General features: G+C 39.9%; 1 protein-coding gene across 1 annotated transcript in view; it reads right to left on the bottom strand.

Annotated features, from left to right (window-relative positions):
- Positions 1 to 20,525, bottom strand: part of ANKDD1B (ankyrin repeat and death domain containing 1B) — a 62,821-nt gene extending 42,296 nt beyond the window's left edge. The window contains exons 1-3 of the mRNA XM_047088085.1: positions 20,269 to 20,525; positions 10,971 to 11,074; positions 7,834 to 7,932 (exon numbers count right to left, since the gene is read on the bottom strand). Coding sequence (XP_046944041.1) covers positions 7,834 to 7,932; positions 10,971 to 11,074; positions 20,269 to 20,440 — 375 coding nt within the window. The 5' untranslated portion in view covers positions 20,441 to 20,525. The remainder of the gene's footprint in view (positions 1 to 7,833; positions 7,933 to 10,970; positions 11,075 to 20,268) is intronic.
- Between the last annotated feature and the right edge of the window lie 4,165 nt (positions 20,526 to 24,690).

Raw genomic sequence — 24,690 nt, 5'->3', positions numbered from 1 at the left:
GCTCCAGGTTCGAAGTGGGTGGCATCCCCAAATCTTGGGAACAGGCACACTAGATGAATGGAGGATCTAGATGTAAACAAAGAATCCCAGGTGGAGGTGGTACTTTGGGGATAATGATAGGCATCAGCTCTCCGAGCTTCTTATCGATGGGAAGCTCTTCCTGTGCAAATATTCCCCAGGGGAAGTTATTGACCTTCTTGCTTACGACCAGACTGGTGCTAAGGCCAGATTGTCACTGACTCTGGGCCTTTTACACTTTACAGAGCATTCTGTGCAACTGTGAGTGTAATCCATGACGCATGCTCACAAACTGCCCTAGGCATGTCAGTTTCGTGTCACAAGACATAGTATTATGAACTCTTCTATGGGGAAATTTACATCTGTGAGTAGTGATTCTTTGCCTGTGAGGAATGATGACTCCACTTGGAATTTATGGCTTCAGAAGTTCCTGTTGTTGGCAGTTTGAATTCCTGACTCTTGGCTTTTATGATTAGTGCTTGAAATCTCTGAGTGTTGCCTGCTTTGAAATTAAGGATGACCTCTTAGGAAAAAAAGAGCTCCTATCAAAATGTGATTCATCTTCTATAAAAAATATTTCTGACCTCTTTTTTGGTCATGTAGAAAATGGATTTGGGGCGCCTGGGTGGCGCAGTCGGTTAAGCGTCCGACTTCAGCCAGGTCACGATCTCGCGGTCCGTGAGTTCGAGCCCCGCGTCGGGCTCTGGGCTGATGGCTCAGAGCCTGGAGCCTGTTTCCGATTCTGTGTCTCCCTCTCTCTCTGCCCCTCCCCCGTTCATGCTCTGTCTCTCTCTGTCCCAAAAATAAATAAACGTTGAAAAAAAAAAATTTAAAAAAAAAAAAAAAAGAAAATGGATTTAGTATTAATGAATATAGAGCATTCATGTGTAGAGAAAGGTAATTGAGGAGTGGAATTGTATTCAGGGCACATTTTTTGAAGAACCTCAACTAGTTATTGTACATCATTGTTCCTTGGGAAAAAGAGTGCAGAAATTGTTAAGCATTTTTTTCATACTGGAATTACAAATATTTAAATAGACTAACTCACCGCGTAGTGTGACAGCTGAAATGTAAATTTTATAAAGTACGTACATTTAAAACAAGGCTTATCAACAGTGGCACTATGACATTTTGGCCAGGTGATTTTTTGTTGTGGAGGGCTGTCTGAGATTATAGGATGTTTTGCAGTTATCTCTGGCTTCTACCCATTAAATGCCAATATCTCCCCTCAGCCACGGCAATTAAAAGTATCTCCAAACATCTCCAAGTATTTCCTGGGAACAAAATTGACAATGCCCCCGCTCCAAGTTGAGAACCACTAATTTAGAGTTACACTTCAATAATATGGGACTTCCTTTTTCACTTCTCCACACCTGTACTTCCCTAAGAAGAGAATACATTAACGTAATTTCTGGGGCAGCCAAAATAAATGCCAAAAGGCTTATGCTCTTTACAAATGGAGGTGCCCCCACAGACCCTCATTCCTTGTTTATTTACTCATATTGTATACATCTAGCAAACTGGTTTCCTAGGCTACAAACACAGTTGATTACAAGATCCAAATAAGATGTGTGAGAAGACTTAGTTTTATTTATTTTTTTTTAATTTTTTTTTTACATTGATTTATTTTTGAGAAACAGAGTGAGACAAAGCGTGAGCGGGGAAGGGGCAGAGAGAGAAGGAGACACAGAATCTGAAGCAGGCTCCAGGCTCTTAGCAAGAGGTCAGGACAGAGCCTGATGCGGGGCTCGAACTCACAAACTGTGAAATCATGACCTGAGCCGAAGTCGGACGCTCAACCGACTGAGCCACCCAGGCACCCCATGAGAAGACTTAGTTTTAGAAGGCACTTTAACAGAGTAATAGATGATTTTTTGCCAGGGATAAAAGGAAACAGAAAAGCAGACATATTAACTTATAGATAAGGAACCTGAAAGTGAGCATTAACTAGATCACAGCACTTGAAAGTACCAGAACCAGAATTGGAGGTCAGTTTCTTCTGATTTTACATATCATACTCGTAACGTTTGCTCTATATTACTTGTCTAACTTGGGGCCTAGAATGAAGGTCCCAGTTTTCCTAGTTCAGCACCCTCCATTCCACCTTCCTGAGACAGCCAATTTTTAATTTTTTTAGTTTTTTTTTAAAAATTGTTAATATCTATTTATTTTTGAGAGAGAGACAGAGCATGAGTGGGGGAGGGGCAGAGAGAGGGAGACACAGAATCCAAAGCAGGCTGCAGGCTCTGAGCTGTCAGCACAGAGCTGGATGCAGGGCTCAAACCCACAAACCGTGAGATCATGACCTGAGCCACCTGCTTAACCAACTGAGCCACCGGGATGCCCCTATTTTTTTGGTTTTAAATTTTTTTTTTTTAACGTTTATTTATTTTTGAGACAGAGAGAGACAGAGCATGAACAGGGGAGGGGCAGAGAGAGAGGGAGACACAGAATCCGAAACAGGCTCCAGGCTCTGAGCTGTCAGCACAGAGCCCGACGCGGGGCTCGAACCCACGGACCGTGAGATCATGACCTGAGCCGAAGTCGGACGCTTAACCGACCAAGCCACCCAGGCGCCCCTTTTTTGGTTTTAAATGGAACTTTTATTTTTATTTTTCCTCATGTATTTATTTATAATTTTTAATTTTTTAAACTTTATTTAAATCCAAGTTAGTTAACAGTCAAAAGACTGTACACCCCTCAAAGCAGGGACTGTATGTCTTGCCAATGCTTCCTGAAACAATTACCTGGGAATCTTGTTAAATCACAGATTCTGATTCAGGAGGTCAGGGGTGGGTCTGATTCTGCATTTCAAGCTCCCAGGAAATACAAGTGTTTCCGTCCCAGGACTACACTTAGGAGTAATAAGAACTTAAATGGTGTTGAATTCCCAGCAGTTGGCATTGAGACTTACCCACAGCAGGCAATGAATAAATACTGATGGGGAAGGGGTTTGATTTTTGGCTCTTTGCAAACAGGTGTTAGAGCTTAGAAGACACAGCTGCCAAATCAAACTCAGGGGTCATCACCCAAATAAAGAGACGGCCAGGTTTGACCAAACACACAGCACTGCTTGAATTATAAAAGAATTTTATTGGTTATGTACTAATGCCACTGTGAATAATTAAGTTAGTTACAGAAATATTAAACTTAGTGAAACTTTCAAGGTGGACTACAGAGAGACATCAGAAATACATACACACACACTCTCACAAGGCCAAGTTACAAAAAGCTGATGTTAGCTTCCAAATGTACATTTGGAAAAGCCTCAAAGAGAATAACTTGGTAAAATATCTCTTCAACATTTCAGGAACAAGTGACTTATATTCTGACAGAAACCAGCAGTGTATTTAATATATTAGAAACACAGCAATCCTCAGACATGCTTTTTAAAGGAAAAGATGCTGTCAATCTGGGCAATGGATGCATAAATGTTTATTGTACAATTCTTTCCCCTTTTATAGTACATTAAAGAGTTGGGGTTATGGTCCTGGGTAGAATGGAGTAAGTATACTGCTCCTGGTCTCTCTCACCAAATGTGACCAAAATCTCCAGAAAGAGTGCATGGCACAGCTATTTGAGGATTCTGGGAAGCAAATAATAGCAATTAGATTGGGGAAGTAAACCAAAACTCAAAATATAAACAATGAGGGTTTTCTGATTTGTTTTGTTTTTGTTTTCCTTCCATACCTTCCAGGTTGAACTCAAGGCAGTGCAAGTCACAGAAATATGTCCTGGGCACAGACACAAAGAGCTAAAAAAAAAAAAAAAAAAAAACCAAACCCTCTTTCTGCTACGGAGCACAAGGGGGATCCTGCAAGAAAGAGAAAGTAGGGGAAATACTGTTTCTTTTTTCTGTTCTGGCTCTGCTGTACACAAGCCTCCTTCCCAAAGCTGGAACCCTGTGGTAGAAGAGGTAGCAGTATCAAGGACTGGGAAAGCACCTAAAACTGACCGAGAAACTGTGGTCAGAAGAGCAGGTAGGGTGGTGACTCATGTTGCTTGTTTTCCTCCCTTAGTTGCAGAGGTAGACCTAATTGTGGGAAGCACATAGCAGAGCTGAGAGACTACATACACCCTCAACTTTCTAGTCAGCACACCAAGAAAACGGGGAGAGGGGCCCTGGAGCTGGGAAAAGTGGGGGTGATGATTCCAGAGAGGGGGAAGCTCAAGAAAGTGAGCCCATAAAGATGTGTGTGTGGCCGCACCCTGACCCTTACATGGACCTGACCCTAAGCAGCATGCCAAAGGCCTGGAATGGTGAACTATGGGGCAGACCACTGCACAGGTCTCAGAATGGGCCCTGCATGGTACATATGCAGGAAAGGTCCAAAGTACTGAAAACTGAAGTGACACTGGTGTCAAATGATGAGGAAATGGGTCCTCCATATACAAGAAAAAAACAAGAATCTTGACCTATTCCTCATACCTTATAATTAACTCAAAATGGACAATAGATCAATTTTGTTTTTAGTTTTTTAGTTTTTATTTTTTTAAAGATTTTATTCCTAAGTCATCTCTTCACCCAGTGTGGAGCTCGAACTCACAAACCCAAGATCAAGAGTCCAATGCTCCACCAACTGAACCAGCCAGGTGCCCAAAAATGGACAACAGATCTAAATGTAAAACACACAGCTATAAAAATTTTAGAAGAAAAAATATGAGAAAATCTTCATGACCTTAAGTTAGGTAAGTCATTCTTGGTGGTTTTTTAATTATAGGTAAACTGTACTTCATCAAAATTAAAAACTTTTGCTCTGTAAAAAATGTGGGAAAATATTTGTAGATCACATATCAAACAAAGGACTTGTATCCAGAACATATAAATAACTCTCAAAACTGAACAATAAGCAAAAAACCCAATTTAAAAAATATATTCAAAATATTTGAATAGACACATAATCAAAGAAAATATACAAATAGTAAATAACACAAGAAAGATGCTCACTATCATTAGTCATTAAAACCACAATGTGATGCCAATACATATTTATTAGAAAGGCTAATTAAGAAGGGGCGCTTGGGTGCTCAGTCGGTTAAGCGTCTGACTCTATTTTGGCTCAGGTCTTGATCTCACGGTTCTTTAGTTGGAGGCCTGCAGTGAGCTCTGTGCTGACAGTGCAGAGTCTGCTTGAGATTCTCTCTCTCTCTCTCTCTCTCTCTCTCTCTCGCTCTCTCTCTTCCCCTTCCCTGCATGCTCTGTCTCTCTCTCTCTCAAATATAAATAAATAAACATAAAAAAAGGAATTCTAACATTAAGGGGGAAAAAAAGAAAATGCCAAGTGCTGATGAGGTTGTGGAACAAATGGAATTCTGCTACACTGCTGGTGGGAATGAAAGGTACAGACACTATAAAACAGTCTGGCAGCTTCTTGTATACAGCTTACTATACGACCCAGTAACCTCACTCCCAGAGATTTATAATGGATAAATGAATACTTTTGCCTACATAAAACCTGCACACGAATGTTGATAGCAGTTTTATTCGTTTTGTTGTTGTTGTTTGTGAAAACATTTATATTTAGATTCAGCCAGTTGGACTCAATTTAGATGATTCCAATTTTGTTGGCAACATCCAAAGCATCATAGTTAGAAGCCAGTCGAACATATGCCCTCTTCTCTCCATCAGGCCTGATCAGTGTGTTGATCTCGGCCATGACAATGTCGTACTTTCTTCACGTCCTGTTTGATCTGGTGCTTGTTGGCCTTGAATCCACAATGAACACAAGTGTGTTGTTGTCTTCTGTTTTCTTCATGGCTGACTCAGTCAGGGGGAACTTGATGATGGCACAAAGGTCAAGCTTGTTTCTCCTGGGGGCAGTGTTTCAAGGATATTTGTGGGGCCTTCAGAGACGCAGTGTCTTGGGCCGTCAGAAGGTAGGTGACGTGTGGAAATTCTTTTTTGTGTGTGACTGTGGATGCCTTTCCGCATCACATTTTTTTTGGTTTTCAAAGCCTTTGCTTCGGCTGCAGCTTTGGGAAGGGCAAGAGCTTCCTTCTTTGCCTTTGGTGCTATCTTCATGAAACAATAGCAGCTTTATTTGTAATAGTCAAAAACTGGTAACAACTCCTTCAATGGGTGAATGCATGAATAAACTGTGGTACGTCCATACACTGGAATACTAGTCAGAATAAAAAAGGAGGAACTATTGATATATACAACATGAATGAATCGAAGATTTTGCTGAGTGAAAGAAGCCAGTGTCAGAATGTTATATACTACATGATATAATTTATATGACATTCTCAAAAAGGCAAAATTATAGAGATGGAGAAGACATCAGTGGTTGCCAGGGTAAGGGAGGGTTTGACTACAAAAAGGCAGCATGAGAAATTTTCTGGGTGAGGCAACTGTTCTGTATTTTGATTATGGTAGTGATTACATGAATCTATACATGCATTAAAATTCATAGAACTTTACACAAAAAAAGAAAGTAATTGCATAGTCAATTTAATAATTAAAATAAAAATTTATTGTATCAAGGTTTCAATGTCAAAATAAGAATAGATGCTTGGCAATTAGGTCTATTACCAAATCATCTTTTGCAGGCTAACTAACACTACAAAATAATCAACAATTTCCAGATCCTAACAACACGTTCCTCAAGTACCATAACCATAATCTAACTTAGTACCCTCACATAATTGGAGTGCTTTCAGTGCCAATTTTTAGTAAGAGGTACTTCTTCACTGTGATTCTGTTACATATCAATCAACTTGCCCACCAATATCAGACTAATAAAATAGAGAAGGATGTGCCTCACTGGTAAAACAAACAGAAACTTTTATCATTATCAAGTCTAGGCCATGTCTATGCCAACAAAACCAACAAGATGATGTGACTTCATTCATTCATCTTCCAAAGATTTACCAAGCTCATATTAAACCCAGGCCCTGTGAGAATAAAAGTAAGTAAGTGCTGAGTCTACCCTCCAAGGAGTCAATCAACACAGAAAATAGAATGGCTCTATGAAAACCTTCTCAACAGTTGAAGAACCACAGAGCATTTGATTAACTAAGAACCAAGAACTATGATCCATTGGATTCTAATAACCAAGGCTATCATCTTTCTCTGCAACTGGAGATGATAAACATGATGTTGGGTATATCCAGCCCAGGTGGTTTTCCTCGTGCCATGGTAAAGTATTAAGTGAAGTTGGGAAAAGTAGGTGGAAATCCTCAGGGTGGGTTTTGATATCTAGGCAGACAAATAGTTAAGCTGATTTGTGGCTAACATCATGGTCTCTGGAACCAAATAAACCAAGTTCAAATCCTGCCTCTACACCTTCTTAGACGTTAATTCTTTGGGCAAGATATTTAACCTCTCTGTGTCTTACACTCTTCATATGAAAACTGTGTATTATAGTAACCCTTTTTCACAAGGTTGGAGGCACTAAATATCAAAGTCCTAAGACGGGTGCCTAGCATATAGTACCTATTTAATAAGCTTTGCTTATCAGAGTTCACAGAGCACAGTCAAGATTTAAAGTCTCTGAGGCTAGTTAGCTTCTGTCTTCTACATCCCAAATTATACTCTGGTCAACTTATCTTATTCTTAAAAATGCATATTACTGGCCATAAGGTCAATATGGGAAAATAAGTAAAACCTAAGTCCTACAGGTAATGGGTAAGCAATTTAGTTACCAAATACAAAGAGTACACAATGTGTATATTCTCTACAGAGATCTTTCCAAAGTGAAAACTGCATTTGGAAATATTCTGGACATATGTGAAAAAAAGATAACTGAAGTGACCAGATTTTCCCCATACACTGGTCATGCTCCAATCCATTCTACCAAAGGAAGATGAACTTACCTTATCAGCAACATCCACCCTGGCCTTGCGATTAAGCAAGAAATCCACCGAGGATAAATGATTCGCCCCCACTGCAAAATGCAGGGCTGTGCGGTTCATCTGAGGAAACGTAATTTGTGTTTTCAGTCATCTGATTGTTATTTGTCCTCTTTATGATTCCTGTTTTTCAAACAGCCATAATTTTGTATCTTATGTTTATATTTGCAATGCATAACTCATCATTGATTTTAACAGTATAATGGAGTTTAATAAAAAAGTAAAACTTGTGGGGGGCCTGAGTGGCTCAGTTGGTTGAGCACTGGTTAAGGTCATGATCTCACAGTCTGTGAGTTCGAGACCCACATTGGGCTCTGTGCTGTCAGCACAGGGCCTGCCTCAGATCCTCTGTCCCCCTCTCTCTCTGTCCCTCCCCAACTCCCAAAAATAATAAACATTTTTTTAAAAAAGCAAAAGTATTTTTCCCTGTATTCAATTATTAAAAAAAATTTTTTTAATGTTTATTTATTTTTGACAGAGAGACAGAACATGAGCAGGGGAGGGGTGAGAGAGAGGGAGACACAGAATCCGAAGCAGGCTCCAGTCTCTGAGCTGCCAGCACAGAGCCTGATGCAGGGCTTGAACTCACATTCATGAGATCATGACCTGAGCCGAAGTCGGATGCTCAACCGACTGTGCCACCCAGGTGCCCCTCCCTATATGCAATTATTAACAACAGTAATTTTTTTCTGGTTAGAATACATTGATAATGCAAAACAAAAATTTTCCTAGGTGTTCAATCGTATATGCTCTTTCTTCTGAAATTTTTTGATCTATAAATTTTACTGAAACAAACTGCTTCAGAATAAAAGGAAGAAGAGAATGAATGAATGAATCAATGAAAGATGCAGACACAGAAAAAGAAAGCTATAACTATCTTTTGTTTCAAAGAAAAGCCAAGAAGACAATCCTGGGATTTTCATAGTTGATTGTGTTTCAGACAATGGATGTTTAGCATGCATGTAAAACACAGATCTTATTTCCTATACTCTAGGCACTGTTTTTGCATCCAAAGAAGGTGCCTGCGCATGGATTTACTCCTTTGTTTCAAATAAATAATTTATTGTAAAAATTAAGTATCTGATATCCTTGGTAGCTAAGCTGATGATAAATTAAGTTTGACAAAACAGGAGTTATCGTGACATTGTCTGCAATCTAGAGCTGTGTTCTAGTATGTCAAGCCAAAACAGCATCCAAGATAATTCAATAAAACCACTTACATGTATTTCTTCATCTCTATCGTCACAGATTTTAAGCAACTCTACAAACAACCATATCAACAATTTGCTGTAAATGGGACTAAAAGAGACGTCATTAGAAAGTATAATACAGGGCACCTGGGTGGCTCAGTTGGTTAAGTGTCCAACTCTTGGTTTTGGCTAAAGTCATGATCTCACAGTTGGTGAGATTGAGCCCTGCGTCAGACTCTGTGCTGATAGTGCGGAGTCTGCTTGGGATTCTCTCACTCATTCTCTCTCTGCATCTCCCCTGCTTGTGCACATGCGCAGGTATATACTCTCTCACTCTCAAAATAAATAAATAAACTTAAAAAAAAGTAATACAATTCATCAAGAGGTCATGATAATTTGCTATGCTGACTGTAAGTTAAGGTGCTCTAGGTTGTGCCCTAAATGATGCTTCATTTAGCATTAAATCTCTCTAAATACTTTAATATAAAAATATGGTTTAAAATATCATAAAGTCTTAGGTGAAAAAAATTTTAATTATTATGAAAGTACATTAAAGAATCTATTCCCTGCTACTTGGAAAAATGATTATTGCTTTACTTACTCAACAATTTATGTAGATATTACTTTCAAAGGCCCTTGCTTTTCTTTTCACTCCCTTCCCTTCCTTCTTTCCTGATCCCTTTCTTTTTTTTTTTTTTTTTTTTTTTTTGGTTTTTGTTTTTGTTTGGTTCTTGTTTTTGTTTGGTTCCTAAAATTGTTACGCTGCAAAACTCTATTTTTCTACTCTTTCTAGGATGTCTATGGACAATAAATACTAAATACAACCATAACACATCAGACACACACATGCACACAGTATATACACAGACATATGAATTTCCATATACAAGCAAACATATACCTCTCACAGACACACATGCACAACTGGTAAACATTCTTCCACTGCGTATGATACATGACTTCAATTCTTATGATCTCACTGCCTGGGACAGATCCAGGTTTTGTGGAACCTAAACTCTACACTCTTCAGGGAGTCCTCTTTAAAGCCAGTCAGAGAGCTGAATTGATGGCAGTTAAAGTTTCTTACTTTTTCAGATTAAAAAAAAAAAAAACATATAACCATGAGAACACATTGCCAGAGCCCTCCCCAGTACTTTGGAAGGGGTCTGTACAAGAAGGGACCCTAAAGCTTATGCTTCATTTAGCATTAAATCCACCTCTGCTATCCCCTTGAACCACTTGCACTAATTGTCCTAAGTAATTAACACAGCCCCCACTTTGATAAACCTTGCCATGAAAAGCTGTCAGGAAATCTCTACAAAACCAAGCAGTAGGAAATCCAGTATTTCTGGCAGTGGACTTCTCTCCTAAACCCAAGTACTTGAAGAACAATTAAGAGCCAGGTTTTAGAAAAGGCTCCAGTGCCCAACATGCAAATGCACTGTACTTCTACAGCAATAAAATACAAAGCCATGCTCTCCCTTAGATTTTAAATTTGCAGGACTGAACAACAAAGGGAATCTCTGGGGAAAAACCAATGATGAACTGTGTAGCAAAAGATGTTCTGCCTTTCCAGAATGTATGAGGCCAGTGATACACAGGCTACAATCCAGAACCAAGTCCAGGCCCATAACCCTGACAACTGGCTTTACTGCCCACCCACAGATTTTGCACAGATGCACACAAAGACTCTGTATATTTCCCCTCTGATAAGATATATTAAAAGACTCAGAACCTATCCCACGGCTTGATTCCACCTTTAGCTTAAACATTCTGGAATTACCACCGAAGGAGCTAGCCCACACCTCATCCGCCACAATCATTTCAATTGTTATTATTATTTAAATTGCACTGTATAAATCCAAGCCACCCTTAGAGTAGTCACTTGTCACATCTGTGACTTGTACTCACATTGTTCACAGCATTAATGTTAACCTTCTTTTCAAACAGCTTCTCCATAAGATCCAAATTATTGCTTTTTGCAGCATTCTGAAAGCTTCTCTCATTTGGCAGTACTGAAAGCAAGCAAGCAAAGCATGACTGAAGAATTTAAGGGGGACGAAGGAAAAAAGCAAACCTCACGCAAACCTGGTAACTTTAAATAAAAACAGCTTTCACCCTTTCACATTCTACTATTCTGGACATGAGAACTTTGTATCAATATTTTGCAAAGCTGTATTATCAAGATTCCACTTTGTGCTCACAATGCAAGTATTTTCACACCCTTAAAAATATTTCCTGGTCCCAAACAAAACATCATTCCCAAGGACCACCCTGAAGTCAGCAATGTGGTCTCTGCCTCTAGGAGATCGGAGTGTGGCCACAGACTTTGTTTTGTTTTGTTTTGTTTTGTTTTAATAAAATGTTTGTAAAAGATGAGACAGGCAGGAGCCCAAATGCTCCATACAAGCTTACAGAGATAAAATTGTCTGCAGAAGCCTGTGCAGATGCCAGGCCAGCAGAAAAAAAATCCTTAAAATGTAGCACATCACATAAATATACACAGTATATTTAAGTCTAAAAGGGATGAATATGTTTCATTTATATAAAAAGAGATTCACACCTACTATAAACACTACATATCACACACATAATACAGATTCAGGTGGCAGGTTTTATTAACTAGCCTAGGGAAGATTTCAGAATGTATTAAGTTTTTTTTTTATGCTCTCTCATTGTTTCTTTTTTTTTATGTTTATTTTTGAAAGAGAGAGAGAGGGAGAGAGGGAGAGGGAGAGGGAGAGGGAGAGAGAGAGAGAGAGAGAGAGAGAGAGAGAGAATAAGGGGGGGAGGGGCAGAGAGATGGGGACATAGGATCCAAAGCAGGCTCTGCGCTGATGGAAGTGAGCCCTATGTAGGGCTCAAACTTACAAACCGCAAGATCATGACCTGAGAGGAAGTCAGAGGCTCAATCGACTGAGCCACTCAGGCACCCCAGTTTTTTTAATGCAGGGGAACTGGAGGGCTCTCAGGGGACAACCCCAATACTGGGGGATAAAGTCACAATTAATAATATGAAAAATGATATCAAGAATGAATGACATGAAATCAGCAATAGACCATCTCTAAAAAAAAAGAACTCTGGAGGAGGTTTTGTGGATGTGTTGCCAAGTAGTTTCATAATAATAATAACAACAACAACAACACAATTTGACAAAGACTTAAAAAATTTTTTTTTAATATTATTTATTTTTGAGAGACAGAGACAGAGAGCAAGTGGGAGAGGGACAGAGAGAGAGGGAGACAAAGAATCTGAAGCAGGCTCCAGGCTCTGAGCTGTCAACACAGAGCCCAATGCAGGACTCAAACCCATGAACCACAAGCTCATGATCTGAGCCGAAGTTGGATGCTCAAGCAACTGAGTTACCCAGGCACCCCTGTCAAAGACTCTTTAGAGTACTACCAAATCTAATCAAAGACTAGGAGTATCTTCACGGGAGAAACACACATTCATTTTATCACCTGGATCCCCCTCTTCCTTTCTACTCTGCCTGTTGTCCCCACTCTAAGTAACTTCAACATCCACACAGATGACAAATCTGACCCTGACTCTTTCACTTACAATAATCTTTCCATCCACCTGATCTCAGTCACCCATTTTTCAGGGTCATATTCTTGACATCATCATCAGAAACCACATTACCTCTGACATCTTCAAGAAACTCATTATCTGACCACCACCTCATCCATCCACCTCACCTGCTCTACTTCTTCCAGTCCCCAAATTCTGCAACCTCATCAACTCCTCCCATCCACTGTTCTCACCAGCTTTTCATATTATTCATCCCTTAGGCCCTCACTCTGCTCTTTACTCAGTTTAGATCTTCTAGTCCATCGCTGAAATCACTTCTATACAAACACCTTTACTTCCCTTGCCACTCTCTTTTCTCATCAGACTAGCTGACAGAATCCTAATTCTGACATTAAACTCAACTGCTACCTGTTCCACCTCTGCACCTGAGCAGCTGAATAGTACTGGAGAGAAACACACCACCATGGTGCGGGAGACGTGACTAGTGCTCATCACTATCTAGTTCTCCTCTCCTTTCTGAACACATGGGTAAGTACACATCCTGGCCTGGGTGCAGTTAAGGTGAGGTCTGTCCCCTGGACTGGAAGAAGAGGGTATAGTAGGTTACTTGAAAGTGAACCTACTGTGAAAAGCTTCTGTGACACCCTCCAGGTGCTCTCTTCCCATTTTATCAACCCTCAAAGCCATGTGTTTAAACGCTGCAGTGTTGTAGCTGAACTGTATTCCCTCAAAATTTATCTACTGAAGTTCTAACACCCAGTACCTCAAAATGTGACTATGTAGGGTCCTTTTTTTTTTCCAAACATTTGTTTATTTATTTTGAGAGAGAGAGAGAGAGGATGAGCAAGGGAGTGGCAGAGAGAGAGGGAGAGAGACAGAACCCCAAGCAGGTCCCCCACTGTCAGCACAGAGCCAGATGTGGGGCTTGATCCCATGAACTGTGAGATCATGAACTGAGCTGAAACCAAGAGTTGGACGTTTACCCAACTGAGCCACCCAGGCACCCCTGGTGATAGAATCATTAAAGAGGTAATTAAAATGAGGTCACTCGGGTGGGCCCTAATCCAATATGACTGGTGTCCTTCTAACAGAGGAAATTTGGAACAGACATGACACAGGAAAGACCATGTGGAGACAGTGGGAGGAGATGGCTATCTACAAGCTGCGGAGAGAGGCATCAGGGAAAATTAAGTTTGCTGACACCTTGATCTAGGATTTTTAGACTCAAAAACTCTGAGACAAATTGTTGTTGTTTAAGCCACCCTACCTGTGGTACTTTGTTACAGTATCCCTAGCAAACTAATACAAGGGGTCATAAGATGGCAGTGCCTCAATTAGTTTGGCACTGGGAGACAATTCTCCACAGGTCTCTTATGTTTCTCTATATCTGATAAGCAGAAGCACTGACTGATTTTGCTCTAGACCATCTTTTCCAGAATGTGTGCACAGTGAACTACATCAGAAAAGATAGATAAAAATGCATCTCTGGAGCATGGGGCTGGATTGCTTATGGCTTGCCTTAAAAGACAGACAGAGAGAGAGTAAGGCATACTTCCTGCCCATTAGACAAGATTTGGATTCCCTAAGTGCAGGATTCTTCTGTAACACAACCCAAGGGGCTTTGCATCTCCTTGGAGATGGGGCTTGCAGAAATGACACAAACGCTGACACGCTGGCTACTGCTCCTACTGTGAGCACTACAATCCTCTGTGTCTGATCGGAAGTGTCTTCTGCTAGCATCCATGATGCCATGGTAGGCTAACTTGTTAGCTTGCAAGTAGAGTAAAATCATGGCCTCTTTACAGTTCTTGACACATAGGTTCCTGAGAAACTAGGTAGAGCAGAAACCCTTCTGTTGGACATGTTGTCTGAGCAAGAGTAGATCTTTATTATATTCAGTCACTCAAGACTTAGGGGTGATTTGTTGCTGCAGGAAAATCTGGTTTATCCTGACTACACATGCTAACATACTACACATAAATAACATACTCCTAAATTCTTACCCATTAATCTCATGTAGTATCTTATCACAGCAATCCTACTTCATTTCCCTAGGCTTCCATTTTTCAATTCCATGACTTTTTCTTTCTTTTCAAATATTTTAATCTACTAATTTGCCTACTTTAGTACCCATGATCACCAATATGTAACTCTCAGTTAATAATACTGCATAGAGAAAACATAAGCAATTAGATAATAATTTCCATATTTTCTCACCCCTGAGTCTACCAACCTACCTACCTACTTTTACACCCACACTTTCTGCTTTTACTACTCTTACACTCAATGAAGCAGCCCTATGACTACCCAAGGCCAACCGCTCCATTGGGCTCTGGATCCCACCTTTCTCGTCTTTTCAATTATTTCATGTATCAATCTCACGGAAATTGCCCCATTCTCCTCTGCATTCTCCAGTGGACCATTCCCCTCAACATATACAGAGCTGCTATAAAACCTTCAGTGAAAAAAACATTCTCTTAACTTCACATCCTTTCCAACTGCCACTCCATTTCTTAATCTCCCATTGCTCCCCAAATTCTATGTGTTCTATAACCACTCTCCTCCTCCTCACCTGTTTCATCTCACCTCCATGCTAATCAGATCTCATTCTTATCACTTCACTGAATCTGTGATTAGGGTCACTCGATCTTGCCCAAAGCCAGTCATCACTTTCTTTGTGTGCATTAAACTCTTGACAGATTTCACCAAGGGCCATACCATCCTTTTAACATTCTTCTCCATGACTCTGATAGACTACCTCCTGTTTTCCAGTCTCTTTTACTGGCTCTTCCTCCTTTGCTTGATCTCTAAATGTTGGAGCACTCTGGAGTTTTTACGAAATTAAGAACATGGTGGAGTAGACATTATCACTGCCATCTTCCAGATGAGGAAAATGAGACTGAGAAAAGTTAAAACACTTGCTCATGTCTTAAAGACAATAAATGATAGAACTATTCCAGGTAGTCTGAATCCAAACACCAAGCTTTCAGTCACTGCAGAGGTCCAGGGTGTCCATATGAAACTGTATTACTGAAGTGGAGATTCAAACTGCTTACTCTATCAGATGCTTTAGCTAATGTATTCTGTCAGTTAAACCAGACTTTTCTCAACTCTGTCCTTGATCCCACATGGCCCTGACACTAGCTCCTTGCCCCTATGTATTAATCCAATGGGAATGCAGTTCAAGTTCTGGGTCTTTTCCCTCTTGGGTATGTCCCAGGGCAAATCAAGACCTTGTGATGTCCTGAAATATGGCACACACATTCTATTCTGTCCATGAAGTCAAATACCTTGTCCCTTTTCTCCTACATCTATAAGAAAAATTAATTTTGAGGCAACTTCTAAGACCAATTGGAAGCACCATACAAGATTCTTAATCCATTAAATCAATGGTTCTTAACTCAGGCTTCACAATAAAATAAACAGGATCCCTTTAAACTTTTTTTTTTTTTAATGTTTCATTTATTTTTGAGAGAGAGAGACACAGAGCATGAGTGGGGCAGGGGCGGAGAGAGAGAGAGGGAGACACAGAATCCAAAGCAGGCTCCAGGCTCTGAGCTGTCAGCACAGAGCCCGATGCAGGGCTTGAACCCACAAACCATGAGATCATGACCTGAACTGAAGTTGGATGCTTAACCAACTGTGCCACCCAGGTGCCCCTAAACAGGATCCCTTTAAAAAAAAAACAAAAAACCCATGCCAGATTCTTAAACCCAAGCCAACTACATGGGAATTTCTAGGGCTCAAAATTTTTGCTGACTTGCCCACAATTTACTAATTAAGTAACCTTGTAACAATTCTTAATTTTTACATTCAAATGTAAAATGGATATTATAAAACCTACCTTTAGCAGTATGAAGACGCCAGTTTGTACAGACTAATAAACTGGCTGTATCCCTTCCCAATGAAAAAACTGTAGCTTTAAATCAGTTATGGTGAAAGTATTACACAAAGGAAAGTGGAAAATACTTCAAATCAGAACTAGTCTCCCCAGAGAGCTGGTAATTAAACATTTACCAACACACCATTGTCTACCTTCCAGCTAGTAAGTGACAGAGTTGAAAAAATGATCAATACAAATCATAAACATACCAATTTTCAGCTTGGCTAAGTAATATTTAGAGTACTGTGCTATATATGTCTTTTTTTATTTTTTTGGAAATGGATAAGATCAAGGAAATGTTAAATGTTCAGCACCAAGCAACACATTACACAGAGCTGTATCATTCACTTAAACTTTTAGTGGTCAAAAACTCTAATGCCTTCAAAATTTGGGTAAGTATGAAGCAAGAGGGCCAAAACAGGAGGAGATAATGCTGAGGTAGAAAAACAAGCCTCCTGCATTTCATTCAGGTCTCTGCTCAAATGGTACCACTTCTGAAAAATCATGTCTGACCATCCAAACCCCTGTCTCCCGTCATTCTCTGCCCCTGTGCCCTACTTCATTTTTTTCATATCACTTGATACTACTCGACATTAATATTACATTTGTTTACTTTCTCAGTATCTGTTTCCTTCACCAGAATACAATATCCACGAGGAAGCTGAAATAACTCCAGTACCTAGTGCTAATAGATGTTCAATAAATATTTGCTAGATGGGTGGATGGGAGGATTGGGAAGCCACCATCTACCTCCAGAACAATATTACCAAGGGTAGTATGCTCAGTATTAACAAAACTTCCAATTTCTCATACATACATATAAACCACATATGAAAGAGGAAAACCCAAGAGAAATTAGAAAATATTTTGAACTGAATAAAAATAAAAATAAAATATATCAAAATGTGTGGGATGCAGCTAAAGCAGTGCTAAGAGGGAAATTCATAGCATTATAAGAGGGAACTTCATAGAATCAAGTTATTAGAAAAGAAGCTTGCAAATCAGTAATGTAAATTCCTACCTTAAGAAAGTAAAAACCTAAAAGCAAAAAACACCTAAGTCAAGCAGACAGAAGAAAAATTGCAAAGGTAAGAGCAATAATCAATAAAATTGAAAAAAGATAAACAACAGAGAAAATCAATGAAAACAAAAGCTGCTTCTCTGAATACATCAATAAAATCGATACACCTCTAGCAACACTGACCAAAAAGAGAGAAAGAGAGAGAACACACATTACCAATGTAAGGAATGAAAAAGAGCACAGCACTACCATTCCCACACACATGAAAGGAATAAGGGAATATTATGAACAATTCCATTCACATAAATTCAACAACTTAGATGAAATGAAATAATTTCTCAAAAATCACAAACTACCCAAATTTATTCAAGATTATATAGATAACCTAACACAAGAAGAGGAAAAACTTCCCAACTCATCTTATGAGATCAGCATTTCCTTGATTCTACAACCAAAGACATTATGAGAATAAAAAACTACAAGCCAATATCCCTCATCAACATCGATGCAAAACTCTCTGAACAAGCATTATCAAAACACATCCCGTGATACACAGAAAGTTTAACACACCAACTAAGGTTTATCCTGAGAATGTAAAATTCCTTCCTTATTTGGAAATCAAGCAATGTATATACAGGTAGTCTAAAGAAGAAAAATTATATGGTTAATTGATGCAGAAAAAGCATTTTAAAAAAATCATCATCCATTTATGATTAAAAACAAAAACCAAAAAACCCTCTCAGCAAACTGGGAATAGAAGGAAACTTCTTCAACCTGATAAAGAGCATTTACAAAAAACTGACAGCTAACATTCTACTTACTCATAAAAATGTCAATGCTTTCTTTACCCAGGAACAAACAGAAATGTCCAGTCTAACTCTTAAACACAGTGCTGGAAGTGTTAGCCAGGACAACAGAGCAGTAAAAGTATATTAAAACGCATACTGATTGGCAAGAAATCGAAATGTCTCTAGTCTAGTTGCAAACAATTTTATTATCTGCATATAAAATCCAAAAGAATGTATAAAGCAGCTCTAGAACTAATAAGTGGGTTTAGCAAAGTTGTAGGATACAAGGTCAACACATAAATATCAACCATCTTTCTACATACTGGCATAAACAAATGGAAACCAAAAATGTAAAAATAATACCATTTTAAAAATTATAATTAAAATGATCAAAAATCAAAATACTTAAAAGTATATAAATCCAACAAAAGTTCCAGTTTCTCTAATACCAAAAAAACACAAAATACTGATGAGAAAAATTAAGAATACCTAAATAAATGAAGATACATGATGTCATGAATTGGAAGATGTAATAAAGATGTCAATTATATGAAATTGACCCATAGATTTAATGCAATTCAATCAAATGCCAAAAGGATATTTTGTAGCTACAGACAAGATGATTCTAAAACCTATATGGACAGGCAAAAGAACTAGAATAACCAAAACAATTTTGAAAAAGAAGAATAAAATTGGAAGGGTCACAATACTTATTATAAATCTACAATAATCAATACAGCATGGTATTGGCAGAGAAACACACAGATGGACTGAACAAAATACAGAGTCGAGAAATAAACTCTCACAAATATAGCCAGTTGATTTTTGACAAAGGTGTAAAGTCTGTGACAGCAGCGAAAGGATAATCATTGCAACAAATGGTATTTGAACAACTGGACGTCCAAAATGAAAGAAAACAAAACAAATGAGCCTTGATGTTAAACTTCATTCTTTACACAAAAATTAACTCGAAATAGAGCATAGAGGAAAACGTAAAACATAAAACTATAAAACTTTTAGAAGAAGACACAGGAGAAAAACTTCCTAAAATGGGGTTAGGCTATGTGGCCTCCGCAGTAATGATCACTGCTTTAAAATAACTTCCTATTGGGGCGCCTGGGTGGCGCAGTCGGTTAAGCGTCCGACTTCAGCCAGGTCACGATCTCGCACTCCGTGAGTTCGAGCCCCGCGTCAGGCTCTGGGCTGATGGCTCAGAGCCTGTTTCTGATTCTGTGTCTCCCTCTCTCTCTGCCCCTCCCCGGTTCATGCTCTGTCTCTCTCTGTCCCAAAAATAAATAAACGTTGAAAAAAAAATTTTTAAAACAACTTCTTATTCTGTTACTAATTTTTTCATCTATCAACCCTCCACCAAAACCAGAAGGGCTGTCATGCTCCGACTTCATACTCATCCAAAATATGTCCAGTAAGTAGTAAGCTCTTGAAAATATTTCTAGAATGAATGAACGGACAGATGGACGAACTAAATAAACATTATTAAGAAACTGGTGCTCTGTTAACAGTCTGGAAATCATTCTCAACTTTTAAAGATTCTTGAACAATCTCAGTTTATGCTATAAATTTAATCTCAAGGCACAAAAGACCCATCCCATGCTTTCAAACACCTAAGCACAGAAAGATTAAGTGATTTAAAGTCACACAATAAATCATTGCATGAGTCAGGATATAGGAGGTAACAGCATATAAAACTCTTTCCGTATTTGCAATAGGGCGTAATTATTTAAAAAACAAAACACACACACAAAAACCCCAAAACCAAACACTCTTCCTTAAATTGAAAGAGCAACTCTTTCCTTCCATCCACAGTAGAGGCTTCACCTGAAATAAAACAGTCTGAGCCAAAACTTGGGTGGGCAAACTAGCCCACAGGGGCTGCGGGGGCGGAGGGTGGGCGCCCAGCCCCCAGTCGTGAAGCGCCCACTAGGCGCCGCCACCGCCACGTTTGCGCCCCGCGTCCTGGAACTCACGGATCTCGTGTCCCGCCGCCGCCTCCTCTCGGGGCCCCTCATGCTTCGGGATCCAGGGTCGGACCACCGCGCCCCTCAGATCTTCCCGAAGGCCCTTCGCGGCCGCGGCCGCCCCTCGCAGTAGCTCTCGCGCCGCCGCCCGGCGACCCGGGCTGCTTCGGGCGGGATCCATGTGCGCCCCGGGGGCGGGGGGGGGGGGCGCAGCGCGTGGACGGGAAGGCTCGGTCGGGCCGCTCTGTGGCTCTCTGTTCCGGGCGGTCTCGGGGCCGCTTGCCCCGCGTTTTCCTGCGCAGCCCAGAGCGGCCGCCTGGGCGGGTCCGCCTGCGGGTGCGGCTTGCGCCGTCTCAGGATTTGTTTCACCTGAGGTGAAGCGCTCTGCAAAGACGCCCAACTCACACTTGAGTGCTTCGTACAACTTTGAGAAACGTCGAGGCTGGATTTGTAACCAACACTTAGAACTTCAGTATTAAATCACTCCTAAATGGGCTTCCAGAATTTTCCTTGGAATAAAGTAAGTCTCTCAGTTTCTTCTCCCAAACCTTGGTATCCCATTTTAATGCAGTCGTGAGCTGTTGGACTCCCCGTCTTGGGTATTATTTCTTAGCGGTTTATAAAATTGATCAAATAGAGTAATCTATTCAGGACAACCGTGTGCCTAGCTGAAATTCTAGTAATAGTGAAGAAAAAGAGTATTGGAGGACAACCGGAACTTCTGCCCTGAATCCACAGCACCTGAGCACAGTGGGTTCAACGGGTTACAAAATAAAACCAAACAAAACAATGGCACATCTCACATTAGCACATTCTAGGAGTGAAAAAAAACCCAAAAACCTAAGTCCTCATAAAACAGAACTAGATTTGACTCCAGAACTGACCCACCTTTTTACACGCATGCGCGTGCGCAAGCTCGCGCACACGCACACACGCATAAGAGCATTGTCTAAAAATGCACAAGATGATTTAAAGAGAAATAAGCTAATGAAAAAAAATGTAAAGAAGTGGACATTTTCAAGAGGTCTTACAAGGGTAGACAGATTTCAATAGACAAGGGTTTGGTAGAGGTTGTGTGTGTGTACACACATATCTAAGGTATGTATATCTATGTATATGAATGTTTTAGGAGTTTGAAATCATAATAAAAAGAGACGGGTTAGAAGTAAAGTGTTAACACTATTTGCCTCTGAATTATCTTCAGTCTCGCTGAGCAACAATTAGAAATTACATCACATTTGTAAGAACAGTTCAATATTATGGTTTGCTTAACAAATGGAATGTTTCCATTACTCACCATAATAGCATTTGAGTTTTTCTTGAACAACTGTTAATCCAACTGTTTTGCTCTGCATTACAAAGCAAAAGTGATTATCCCTGAATTATACAACAAAAGAACAGTTTTTGCTCCAGGGAAATAAACTCCATTGCTCTGTTAAGTTCACTAAAATCCTACCAGCACCAGGTATGTTCAAATCTATTACCACTTTTCAAAATGGAATATTACTTAAAAAAAAAAAAATCAGCACTAGGCACCAAGTATGGTTTTCAAAATGGAATATTTCCTCAAAAAGCATTTTTTTAAGCCTTAGGTTAATAGTAACATTTGGAGCCTTCTTCCAAATACTTCCAAGCCACCCAAAAGGCCACACACAGTGATAAAACATTTATAACGCAAACCAATGTCCAATAAAGGAAAAGAAATACAATTCCTTCTTTCTGGAAGGCCCATCCCTTAGAGCCCAGCTTGAGTGCAGCCACTTACATCAGCCACCACCTGTCTTCCCAGAGAAAAACAGTAAGGTAGTAATAGACACCACTCTTTGGTTACATATTATTTATTCATTTATAGGTCATCAAATGATAGTAGCACTAAGCGCCACGCCATATACTTCACACCTAGAATTTGGAGATCAGTGAAGACAGCCTAGGATCTCTAGTAATCTGCAGTCTAGTGGGACAAGACCACAGCAAAGCCATAGTGAAGAATGTTTCAGTGTCCTCATAGAGAAATGGAAGCACAAAGGGATGACTGATCAGCTTTTCCAGAGGGCAGGGCCCTCTCCTGAAAGCAGCCCCTGGACTGAGTTGAAAGATGAGTAGTTGTGAATGGTGGGAGACAGCAAAAACACATTCAGGAAGCACATTCAGGACAGAGGGAGCAAGCTTCATACCAGAGGGGAGAAATAGCTTGGTCTATTCAGGAAACTATAAGCTGTGCAGTCGGACTTGAATGGCTTTGAATGCCAAGCCTATGTTTGGAGTGTATCATGGAGAATGATATGTAGCAGCTAGCTTGTACTGGCTTGCAGGATCAGATTGTTAAATTTTCAGGAACTTTGTGAATTGGTTTTTTATTATGATTTTGGGTCACATATGAACAAGTGTGTATAAAATATGTATGCACAGCTTAAGGAATTTTTTTAATGTTTACTTATTTATTTTGAGAGAGAGAGTGTGTGTGCAAGTGAGCAGGGGAAGGGGCAGAGAGGAGAGAGAATCCCAAGCAGGCTGTATGCTGTCAGCACAGAGCCTGATGTGGGGCTCGACCCCACAAACTATGAAATCATGATCTGAGTCAAAATCAAGAGTGGGACGCTCAACCTACTGAGCCACCCAGGTGCCCCTAAAGAATATTTTTAAAGGCAACCTCCATGCAATCAACCACCCAAGAAATGGAACACTGATAGTATCCCAGCAGCTCTATGTACCACTCCCCAGTCACATTTCACTATCTCCCTAGAGAAGAAACCTTTATTCTAACTTTCAGGACAGTAACATACTTGCTTTTCTTAGTAATCTGATCTCATATGGATAAATCCTCAACACAACAGTTTTAACTATTTTGCACTGCTTACAAATGTATTCATGCTGATGGCATGCCATGACTTGCCATCTATGACTTACTTCTTTTACTCTAGATTGTTTGTGATATTCATCTACTGTTGGCTTACTGCCTTCATTTTTGCCACTGTATAGAATTGAATTGTTTGAATAGACATGAATATACAATGGTAGAATTAAATTAATATCTGGTTTATTTTCCATTTTTGGCTATTACAGTGCTGCTAGTTTAGCAGGATTCTTACACAGAGTCGTGATACCGAGGCTTTTCTTTCCAGGAGGCAACTTTCTTCAGGCTGGCATTGCTCAGTTGGGTTTGTACCTGAAGAACTGAGCCCCGAACGTCACGTGGCATAGTTCTTTACATATTTTTTACTTCTTTGATTAAGTGGTCTCATGTCACAAGGTTGTGAGGGATGTTGTCATGTATGCTTATAGCCAGGTTGCATTGAGGTGGTTTTTTTATTTTCCGTAGGGAGGGGACCCTAGGAGCATTCTTGTACATACTTCCTAAGGAACATGTTCAATATTTTCCCCAAGACATTGTATCAGTTAGGGCTCTGGGCAGGAAAAACGTTTGTATTGTGAGATGAATTTAAGGACCATTTACAAAGGTGTGGGGGAGCCACAAAAGATACCGCAGCACCCCAAAACTAATAAGAGCAAGGCTCTGTTGCCACTCCCAGGCTGATGGGGTGAGGGAAGGAAAGGATTATCAGAAACTGAAGAGAGCAGAGAACACAGTATAAAGAAGTTGTGACTAGGGGCACCTGGGTGGCTCAGTCAGTTAAGCATCTGACTTCAGCTCAGGTTGTGATCTCAAGGTTCGTGAGTTTGTTGGGCTCTGCACACACAGTCTCGGTGCAGAACCTGCTTTGGAACATCTGTCTCTCTGTCTCTCTCTCTGCCCCTCCCTCACTTATGCTCTCTCTCAAAAATAAACATTAAAACAAAAAACACAAAAAAAACAGTTGTGACCTTCGGTCAAGGGACCTAACCTGCTCAAGATGATCATACCAAACTTACATGTGGGAATAAATACCCAACTTCATCTGCTTTCCTCCCTGAAATCTCCTATAGTGGTTTCCCCATTGCCATGGCCCCTTACTAGACAAAAGCATGGTCAAGGGCCAATAATTTGGCCAGTAATTTGGAGAGCAAATGGAAGAAAACCAACAAAGGTGTTTATTTAGGAGTGCAGTTGCTAGGTTAAGTGTACATATCTTCAAATTTATTGAAGAAGGGCAAACTGTTTTCCAAAGTGATTGTTTTCAAAAGTAGAGTTTACATTGCTCCACAACATCACCAAAATTTAATATCATTGGATCTTTTCATTTTTGTGAATCTGGTAGGGATGTAGTGATACTTCTTTGTGGTTTTATTTTTTATTTCCCTATTTCTAAAATGGCTGAGAATTTTTCATATTTCGTGGCCATTTGGACTTCTTTTTATGTAAAGTGACATTTAAAGTCTTTTGTCCAAATTTCTATTGGCTATCTGTCTCTTTCTTACTAATACAGAGGAGTCATTTTTACCTTCTGGATTATATATTCTGGATACTAGTTTGGGCCAGTTAAATGTGTTGCA

The sequence above is a fragment of the Lynx rufus genome, unplaced genomic scaffold (genome assembly GCF_022079265.1).
Source record: "Lynx rufus isolate CCGP_SWC_20201006 ecotype Redwood Valley unplaced genomic scaffold, mLynRuf1.p SCAF_1, whole genome shotgun sequence".
In the NCBI taxonomy this organism is placed as follows: Eukaryota; Metazoa; Chordata; class Mammalia; order Carnivora; family Felidae; genus Lynx; species Lynx rufus.
Note: the sequence above shows the minus strand (reverse complement) of the source record. Positions and strands in the feature narration are given on the sequence as shown.